The following is a 10435-nucleotide window of genomic DNA, read 5'->3' on the forward strand; positions in this document are numbered from 1 at the left end:
GTACTCCAGGAGACAGGCAGTTACTGGAGGAGAGCTGAACAGAGCTGTAGAAGAGCCTTAAACCTTTAGCAGGACAAGTATTTGCTCCTTTGTGGAAGGAGGAACAGGATGAGCTCAGAGCCCTACAAAATGACCTCCAGCAGGTCATAGGTGCGAATATTTCTGACCAAACAATTAGAAGTAGAATTCATGAGGCTTGAGGGTCATACATTCCTAGAGGGCCTTGTGCTCACTGCCCAGCACCGAGGAGCTGGATTAGCTTTTGCCATAGAATACCAGAAGTGGCATCTCCACCACTGGCACCCTGTGCTTTTCACACATGTGAGCAGCTTCACACTGAGCACATGTGACAGACATGATTGGCTCTGAAGAAGTGTTATGCTGCTCCTAACATTGTTCAGCATGACCGGTTTGGTGGTGGGTCACTGGTGGTCTGGGGAGGCATATCTATGGAGGGACCCACACACATCTGCAGGCTTGGCAACGGCAACCTGACTGGCATTAGTTATCGAGATGAAATTTTTGGACCCATTGTCAGACCCCGTGCTGGTGGAGAGGGTATCAGGTTCCTCCTGTTCATCAGCTGGGTCCTCGCCTCATGTGATGAGAGTATGCAAACGGTTCCTAGAGGATGCAGAAATCAATGCCCCTGAGCTTGGCTTAGCTAAATCTAACAGAACACCTCTGGGATATTCAACACTGCCAGGTTGTACCTCAGAAAACCATCCGTCGTGTCAATAGGAGCATGCCCCAACATTGTCAGGCTTGCAGTAACAGTAAGTGGGGGCCATACAAACTACTGAATACCATTTTGTGTTCCTACAATGAAATTTTGGCAAAATGGGCTCGTTTCTTCACCTTGATTTTTAGGTGGACTTTGAATTTCGCCCTTTGTAGGTTGATAATTTTAATTTCCATCAAACAATGTGGCTTCCTTTCATTCCATAACAAGTCATCTAGTCCATGTCACTGTAGATATCCAGCATGATTTTTCCCCTATTGAGATCTGATGTGTCCCTTTAATTTTTTTGAGCAGTGTAGTTGTACCAGCACGAGGCACTGGCACTAAGCGTGCACACTGTGCTTTTCTTACCTGTAAAATTACAACTGAAATAGAGTTCCTGTTTGTTGTGTTAGAGATAAAAACAAAAACGCAGTTTTTCACTGTAGCTGAGGCATTAGCTGAATCATTTTGTTGCCTTTCAAGCCTCTCAGTTAGTTTTAGCTCCTGTAGGTCAAGGCAATTTTGTCGAGAAGCTTACGTCATCAGAATAAAAAATGACTCATAGCAGAATTGAGGTAAGTCAGAGGTATTATTGATGCGTTTTTCCCTAGAGTGGAAAAAACACTAGCAATGCCACCTTTAATTAAGAATCAAGAGAGCGATGGTTGTATAAAAATACAACATAGATGTTTTCACACTGAAGCACAGAGTGAGCATATAGCAAAGAAGATGGTCAAATCTCTACAGCATCACTAAATACATAATAATTTCCTTTTTGTTGCTGATACATTTGCTGTATATTAGTTTTACATGTTTAATATGGAGTTCATCTTTTTGTTACTCATTGGTTTGTTACGCATTATTGGTTTATTAAATCAGTACAGTCATACTAATTTATTTACGAATACTTAACAGATGTTTGCTTTATCCCAATTTGATGCATTATATATATTATATATATGGTTAATATCAGGAATTCCCATCTGATAAAATGTAATTTAAAAAAGTAAAGACAATCATAACCAATACATGGTAAAAACAAAAATGTTTATTTTGAATCAGTGTGAATGAAACAAGGTTTCTGAGTATTGATGCTTCTTTGAACTGAATTATAAAATTTACCGTACTCTTGAAAGTGTGTGTTGCATGTGTATTCCTTGCACTTAATGCATGTATACTGCGTCGTCCTATACAACTTGGGACCATGCATTGCATCTGCTCTTGTTGTTTCTACTGCATCTAAGAACTGTATTTAGACCAGGGGACATGCACAAGACCAACCACCACTTGTGTTGGCCCTCGCTGCAACACAATGGCTCATATGTTGGGCCAGACGATCATTCAGCGTCACCATTTTGCACATCCCTACGTCTCCTCTTGCTGGCTTTGAAGCTGACTGATGGTCAGCCTCATCCTTGTCTTCAAAGTCACTATCAGACTGAGTTGTTGGTGTAGCTCACTTGGTTCACCAGGTGACCTACAGTGCTGTGAAAAAGTATTTCCCAAACACTATGTCAGGTTGAAGAAGAGCCATCAATGTTGAACTGCAAGTTGAGATTAGTTTGGATAAAAGTTGAAAGGTGTGAATAAAAATGTATAAATTAGGGAAAATTGGTTGAGACTGGATGAAATTTATATCCTGGAACTAAAAGAGCCTTTCTAAGGACTTGGAAACAAGAACAGCTACAATAAATAAGTAATGAAACCATTACTTCATCAGATAGTCATGAATATGAAACCATGTCCCAGTCACCCTTGCAGTGATGGTATTGTAAAATTGCTTTTGTGCTACTCTGATGCACAAGCTGCAAAAATCAACCTCAGAAAGTTACACCAAAGGTCATGCTCACTCTGTGGATAATTGGCATGGCCTTTACAGAGAGCCAGAGGAGGGTGATGAGGGTGCAGTTAAATTTGAGTGAATCAGTTTGATAGTGTTGCTGGTATCTGTCCAGCACTTGGCCCCTGACATCAGACAGCCCGCTGACTCTTGTGGCACCTGCTGAAAACAATTATCAACTCTGTCAACAAGGAACATCCAATCACTCCAGTACTTTCCACAGCTGCAGAACACATGCAAACGCTGTCCTAGTTCTTCTAAAAATAAATAATTTTTTTTACATCTATTGAAAAAAAAAAAAACCTTGTTTACTGTGTGCATCACCATAGAAACGCACGCCTTTTAAATTTCTGCTTCCGTCTTACTCTTAAAGTCACATCACACTTCCAAAGCAATATCAGGATCTCGAGGCTCTCAGTGTTTGATGCTTTTATCTGTGCTTTGAGAATGACATTTTATAAAGGAATGAGCTATACAGTGACCACGGGAAAGAATTACGGATGACTCAGACACTGTTAACTGCTGGAGGATGATTGTGTGAACCTGAAAACTGATCTTACAGCTCGGCAGAGCATGTAGGTCAGCTGTGGTGCGATATAGAATAATGTATGAAATCAAAAGAGGGAAAGAGGCCAGAGGCAGCACAATGACCTCCGGCTAAGCAACGAGAAACACTCAAGTAAAGACACCATTCAAACTCAAAGTGACAGGCTGTTGCAGAGCTGCACTGAAGCTTTGAAATGGACTCCGTCTTGCTCCACTAGACCAACAGAGAGAAGACTTACTCAACACATAACAAGGAAATGGTTTAACTGAACTCCCAGACAAAAATGAAGTCTGAAAATGTATTAAACAGGACACCATTTGATTTTAAAATGCAGATTTTATTTTCTGCAGGGTCATTTCTTACTTGCAAATAAACAAGTTAGAGATCAACCAGTGGTTTTTGATTTTTTTTCTCACCTAAATGGCAGCTAAACAACACATACCACCCTCATTACTCTTAAAAGCTTGAAGGGTATAAACTAAAGCAAGAACAATTAACCCATCATCAAATACCAACTATTGTGGATTAACGGTTCAAACATTTTAAAAGCAGCCTAAAAGTACCGATCCCTGTGTAATAGCGACCGTGGCTCAGGGAGTTGGGAAGCGCACCTGTAACCGGAAGGTCGCCGGTTCGATCCCCGGCCTTTCTGTCCTGGTCGTTGTGTCCTTGGAAGTGGCCACCAACTGTAGGCCACTTCCACAGATTTAGTGTAATGCATTGATGCAATTTCAACACTGAATTTTGAGAACCTTTAGGAGAGTTTGGTTTGATTTTAACAAAAATGTATCTGTTCTGCATTTCTGCGGCCACCTGTATGTGTGTGATTGGCCAAAGCGGTCATACGTTTTTAAAAACACAGCTGGTAGAAGTTACCAAAGCTCAAATATCTCCCTTCATGTAGGGAGACACCCATGTTATGAACTATTGAAGTCTTTATTGTGTAACACCATAAACCGCAAAGAACCGAGGTTGTACACAGGAGAAAATTAGTTGCAGCTCAACTTTGGACAGGTGGCCAAATTTACTCTGTACATATGAACTGCCATTCCCCTTTTGTGTAACCAAACATAAAAGGCCAGGCTCTAAACTGCAACAGCTTAACCTCCATTGTACAGATCTGACAGCAGACACTCATCTTTGTGTTCAGTCTCATCCGCCTCCAAAATGACATGCTGTGTGACTCAGTTCTTACTCATGTGCAGCGCTTTGTTCATATTTAATGAGCTCCAACATGTTCAGCAAATGTCAACTGATATGTGCAGCCAAAGTGAGCACAAAAGATGGATGCAGGAGAAGAACAGCTGTTTGTGTTCACAATGAGATGCAATTAATATGACTGAACAAAAATCTTGGTCCTATGCTTCCTTCAGCACCTGCCACTGATGGGCTGACCTTCAGCAGTTCGCTTAAACACTCAAGCACCACTTTGAGGAAAATCACAACTAATTTTATTGGGTCAAAAGCCATGTTACAAAATAAGCGTATCAGCTGAGACCTTCCATCCTAAGAATAAGACTCAAAAGCTTGACATCCTAATCAATGTGTCAAGTTACACTGCTTTGAAATTTAAGTATTTTAATGTATACAATCTACATTCGAAAGGAAAAAGACCCATTGTCTAAACAAGAAAAAAAACACTTTGGTCCAACTTTGAAACATAATGTATAAACTTAACCAAAAAGCACTTGGACTGGAAGCATCTTCATTTAACCTTTTACTGGCGCAATCTCGTTCTTCTCCAGAGCCTGATGCTGTTTGATCCCAAACAGGTTACGCAGATTGACTTCTGGGTCAACATAGTGATGGATCTTGCGCTCATTGAAGAGGCCTGAGAGGTTCGTTTCCACCTTGGCACGTCTGGAGATTCGCATGCGCAGAGCAAATAGGTGACGCAGGTTTTCCTCCACGAGTGGCAGATTTTGTCCATTCAAGCGCTTCTGCCAGGTTTTCCTGGGTCGCTGCCGTTTCTGTTGAGTCAGAAGATCAAAATGATGAACTTGGTTCAACTCTACATATTAAAAATAAATGAATTAGTGAAACTCCCAGATTTAGGCCTGAAGAATTTAGATTGTAACAGGTTTGCAGAGAAATATGTAGGTGCTTTAGTCTACTTCTACACTATTAGGTCTTACTTTCAGAGTGGTAGCATTTGGGTCATGGCGAAGTAGGTGTCTGCTCATACTCTCCTGCAGAATAAAAACAGTCAATACACAAGTTCCAAAAAAATTGCAAATCAAGTTTATTATTAAAGCTACTTTAAAACTGGATGTTATTTTTCACTGCCATCTCTTGATTTAAAGTAGGTACGCATTTCTAGTTTCTTGCTAGATACCTACCCGCATAGCAAACATGCGAGTACAGTCAGGGAAGGAGCATCTGTATTTGAGCAGGTCAAGGTGCACCTTGCGAATATGGTGCTGCAGGTTAAAGGTTGTAGAAAAGTAAGCCTGGCAGTCATCTCTGGGACAGACCAGCACAGGCTTGTGGGAAGCATGCATCCGCTTGTGCCTCCGCAAAGAATCCACTTTCTTAAACTCTTTCTTGCACACTTGGCATGTAAATGTGGCTGCAACACACAAAAAAGCAATGATTAACTGGGCCATCCTTTAACCACAAAGCACCGAGTAGGGAAACAAACTATGTTCTATGGTCAAATTCACCTGGGTGTTTAATCATGTGTTTCTGAAGTTTCCCCCAGGTATGTTCAAATACCTGGCAATTAGCATGAGGGCAGCGGTAACCTGCAGAGACCAGACAAATGAGATCATCCACTATCTCCCTTCTGGGCCATGTTTATTTTGTCTTCAATGCATGAAAAGGTTACACACAAAAGCATTCAACCCCATTTTAATGAAAAAACTGTACCGAGATTAAACACGACAAGTCCCCCACCAAGATTAAACCAACCTGCATGCTTCTTCTCGTGGGCTTTGCGGGCAATATGGGAGTCAAATGTGGCAGTGCATCCATCCTTTGAACATCTAAGTATCCCAGGAGTAGAGAGAAGTACAAATTAATCACAGAGGCCACCCCTACACAGGCACTGGCAGCTCATTCTGCAGGTATAAACGCTGATTAAAACAGCAAAAGTATCATCTTTAATACAGAAACTCATGTGACCGCTTCAGCCATTTCTTTTATGACACAAAATAGTGTCAGTATATGTTAAAGCAGAGCAAAATCTGAACTAAGCTATTATATGGACTTACTTGAACTTGGCAAACATTTCATGTTCCTTCAAGTGCATCTTAAACAATCTGCGCTTTTTGAAGGTCAGAGAGCAGTTTGGCTGCTTGCACTATAGGACGGGAATGCACAAGTGATTAAAATGACAAGGCTTGAAAACCGGTTTATCTCAAAAGTAAACGAAGCTGGTGTAAATTATGCTGTTTTGGTGCCATCTGGTGGATAAGTGTATATTCACACAAACCTTGAAGTACTTATTTTTGTCTCCATGGGCGAAGCGCACGTGTCTCTTCAATTTGCTTGCGTGGAAGAAAGTCTTTGTACAGGTCACAAACTTGCATCTGCATAAATCAGAAACCAAAGTGAGACGACAGCCGAGAGAAGGAAAACCGTGTTTGAGTTACTTACTTGAATTGCTTCGCCCCGGTGTGCTCAAGCATGTGGCGCCGCAGGTGAGAGCTTCTGGAGAAGCGACGACCGCAGCCGGCAACTGCGCACTGGCACGGGCGCTGCACACATTTATCATAGTTGTAAAGTTACTGTTTCTTACTTTATTTTTTCAGTTTGAAGGGTTTATCCGCTAGTTAGAAAGACTTTGGCACTGCGTGATTAAATATTTTCCTTACCGCCCCGGTGTGCACAGTCTCATGCTCTTTGAGTTTCCACTGCCTGGTGAAAGTTGCGCCACACTCGCCATGAGAACAGCTGAACAACTCCAGCGGTTGACCGGCGACAGGTTTCCCAGCTCGCATGTCATTCATTTTCTTCTGATATCTGAAAACTACTCTAAAGACAGAACGTTATAAAAACCGCGCCGCTGTTCCCTGCCTGTCTTATACTCTCTGGAAAGCTTTTAATTAGTTAATTGGCAGCGTCCAGACGCCAGGCGATGAGTCAGGCTTTACTATACTCTAAGAGCGAACCTGAAACTAATTAACCGCTAATTACCTCATTTTCCGCCACTTGGCCCAGCTGTAGTCACACAAACCTGGGCAAACCAGCACATCAATCAGCTCATCATGTTGCTGTCCGTGAGTGCTGCTATGCTTTTTTTCCTGAAGTGATATAGTAAAGGATAAAGAAGACGCATATGAGATTAAAAACAGCAAACTGTGATATAAAATATGAATAGGGGGAGTATATTGTAAACATGTCTTCATGAAAATGGCTCGTTATTATTTAACAATAAAGAGTCCTCCAACAACAGCCCTTACTAACACTCCACTGAAGCTCTTCTTCACTTTGTAATCAGGGTTATACCTGTGGCAAGAGGTACCATGGGAAATATACACTCACTGCCCACTTTATTAAGTACACCTTGCTACCAGCAGGTTGAATCCCTTTTTTTAGCCTTTAGAGCATTACTAATTCTCCATGAGACAAATTCAACATGGTGCAGGAAAAACTGCTCAGAGATTTTGGTCCAAATTTATACGATAGCTTAACACAGTGGCAACTTGTCAGCTGCACACACATAATACAGACCTCCAGTTCCACCACATCCCAAAGACTCTCTATTAGACTGAGATACAGTCACTGTGAAGGCCATGTGAGTACAGTGAACTCATTGGTATGTTCAAGAAACCAGGTGAAGGTGATTTAAGCTTTGTGGCATGGCACATTATTCTGCTGGAAGCAACTATCAGAAATGTACATGAGTAAAAAGATGGACATGCTCAGCAATAATATCAGGTAGGCTGTGGCATTTAAATGATATTCAGTTAGTATTAAAGAGACAAGAAAATATCCCCCACATCATTACACCACCAGCCTGAACCACTGAGGAAAGGCAGAATGAGCAGAGGATTTTGAGTTGTTTACACATTTTGGATTTTAACAGTTGGATATTTAAGTTACTGTTGCCTTCATATCTGTCTGGCCATTGTCTTCTGACATCTGGCATCAATGAGGCATTTTCACACAAAGAACTGCTTCTCATTGGATATTTTATCGTTTTTGTTCCATTGTTTATAAACCCTAGAAATGCCTGTGTGGGCAAATCTCAGCAGATCAGAAGTTCGCACCAGCCCATGTAGCACCAACAACCATGCTAAGTCGCCTAAATCGCCTGTCTTCCCCATTCTGATGCTCAATTTGAATTTCAGCTCATCATCTTGACCATATTTTCATGCCTAAACGCATTGAGGTGCTGCCATATGATTGGCTAGTTTGCATTAATAAGTAGATGTTTGCTTAAAAAGTGGCCAGTGAGTGTATTTCCACTATGCTTTAGTACACCTGAAATAGGAATAGCTTTCCCATTTCTCCTTATTCCAGCTGAATGGACTCAGTTGCAGGGAATTCAGCAATTAAAGCTGTGACTGTGATATAGCACACTCCACACCAGAGGGTAGTGTGTCTCTATCACAGTTGGCTCTGCCATTCAGATTCATGCACAAACTGTAAGAGTATTCAGGTATTCCCATTTATTTACTTGTGTATGTCCTGCATTCTGAAACAAATGTCTTCTATTTCTCAACATGTCCGTTGGATTTTTAATGAGAATCATTGTAGAAGCTGGTTGAGACTTTTTTCCTGTTTTAACAGAAAGTGTTAGACAGCTTAACAAGACTTCAAACATTTATATGCCACAGAAGGAAGCCCCCTATATATAACATTTATGGGAGGTGTATAGTGGTGGATGCTGGTTTACTGTGATTCCAGCTGTGTTTTTATTACTGTGACATATCAACATCTACTGTCTAGTACGAGTTTTGATTCAGGACTGGCTGCTTGAGAAGAGTTGTCTCTGTCAAGCTCTGATATAAGAGGGTTCAAGATTGTGATTATTATACATTACTCACATTTAAGTGTAACCTGAAATCTTAAAAAAGAAAATGGAATTCCTCATATCCTTTATAATCACCCTAAAACCAGTATGACCACTGCATCCCTCTTCACAGAGCCACCTTTGCACTACTTGCCACTCAGCTGTCTTACTGCAGAATACTGCGTCAGCACTATGTGACCACTTACCAGATCACAGTGAAGACTTTAGTGTTTGAATCAGAAAGCCAGCAGCAAAGTGCAGGCTATCCTAAAGTCAGTGTGTGTTTAAAGTTTGAGAACTGGAATATTCTAGCAGCCATAAATTTATTTTATTTTATTTTATTTTGGCAGGGCAGGAGCATCTTTAGCTCATGCTGCATTCCTCCTGATACTCCCACCTCCATCTCTACCTGCTATTTCTCCTTCTCTGCTTGTCTCAAAGGGAGGTAAATGAAATATTCAGAGGGGGCTGCCGGTGCACAGTTTTTCTCCATTAGTTTGATGTATTATAGGATGGCTGCTGAGATTGGGCTGCATCAGGGAAGCTAAACCCTGCAGGTGAGAGACAGCAGAGAGACTGGAGGTTTCAGCGTTAAGTCCATCTCCATTAGTGGCTTCTGATTAGGAGTCATAAGCAGTTAAACTCATACATCCCTTTGAACACAGCGTGTTTTACTGATTACTGGGGCCAACAAAGGGTCTAGAGTTACTTTGGTCAATGTGATCATGTAATGTTCTTGTAGGGACATTCACAGTGGCCAGTTGGAGTTTTTCACTTCGCTGACAGCAGTGTGTTTGGGCAGTATGCTCTGTGTGATGCTTGATTCAAATGAAAAGACTTAATCAGTCCCTGATATTACACTTTAGTAGCAGTCGTGCATATTCACTTAAAACGAGCCGCTTTGCTTTGGTTAAGTAAGTGCTCAGTGGACCACATGTAACATTCATTTTTTTCCCAGCATTAATGTTACGTTTTCTTCTTTTGCTACATATTTCCAGACCTATAGGCTGAATGTAGCACTGGCTCTTAAAGTGAAAACTGGCTTCTCATTACAAAAACAGTGATTTTTCTAAATGTTAAAACAGCAGGATGCATTCAAACAGGTAAACATTTGGAGATCCCTGTGATTAAGTTTATTTTTATGGCATTTGGTATAACTTACAGTGCTGAAGTGAATAAAAATGAATTATAAGAATATCTTGAACAGTATGAGCTGTTTAAGGCAGAAACCAGGTGTGAACAGTAAGGCCTCTGCTGTAGCTTGTTTGTCACAGGGTGTCTTGGGTTCATAATGTCTCTCCTCGGTCGGGACCACTTTCATCCCCTATAGAGCTGTGATCTTCATGTCACCGCTTTCCCGGATAC

The 10435-nt window shown here is 41.2% G+C and overlaps 1 protein-coding gene across 1 annotated transcript; it reads right to left on the reverse strand.

Annotated features, from left to right (window-relative positions):
* Positions 1–4539: 4539 nt before the first annotated feature.
* On the reverse strand, positions 4540–7084 carry si:dkey-208k4.2 (uncharacterized protein LOC570186 homolog). The gene is made up of 9 exons (XM_031753471.2): positions 6927–7084; positions 6709–6809; positions 6545–6641; positions 6324–6412; positions 6022–6095; positions 5775–5855; positions 5451–5680; positions 5247–5300; positions 4540–5081 (listed from the first exon to the last, which is right to left on the reverse strand). Exons 1-9 carry the CDS (start codon positions 7059–7061, stop codon positions 4821–4823), a joined length of 1122 nt encoding a protein of 373 aa, XP_031609331.1. The 5' UTR covers positions 7062–7084; the 3' UTR covers positions 4540–4820.
* Between the last annotated feature and the right edge of the window lie 3351 nt (positions 7085–10435).

This window comes from Oreochromis aureus, linkage group 4, assembly GCF_013358895.1.
Source record: "Oreochromis aureus strain Israel breed Guangdong linkage group 4, ZZ_aureus, whole genome shotgun sequence".
In the NCBI taxonomy this organism is placed as follows: Eukaryota; Metazoa; Chordata; class Actinopteri; order Cichliformes; family Cichlidae; genus Oreochromis; species Oreochromis aureus.

Bases quoted from the DNA above. Each gene is read 5' to 3' on its own strand.
- si:dkey-208k4.2 (XM_031753471.2), bottom strand. From the start codon at position 7,061: ATGAATGACATGCGAGCTGGGAAACCTGTCGCCGGTCAACCGCTGGAG. The intron at 6,810-6,926 runs GTAAGGAAAATA...AAATGTGTGCAG, and splicing joins AGACTGTGCACACCGGGGCG to CGCCCGTGCCAGTGCGCAGT. The intron at 5,681-5,774 runs GTGAATTTGACC...TGTGTGTTGCAG, and splicing joins ACACATGATTAAACACCCAG to CCACATTTACATGCCAAGTG.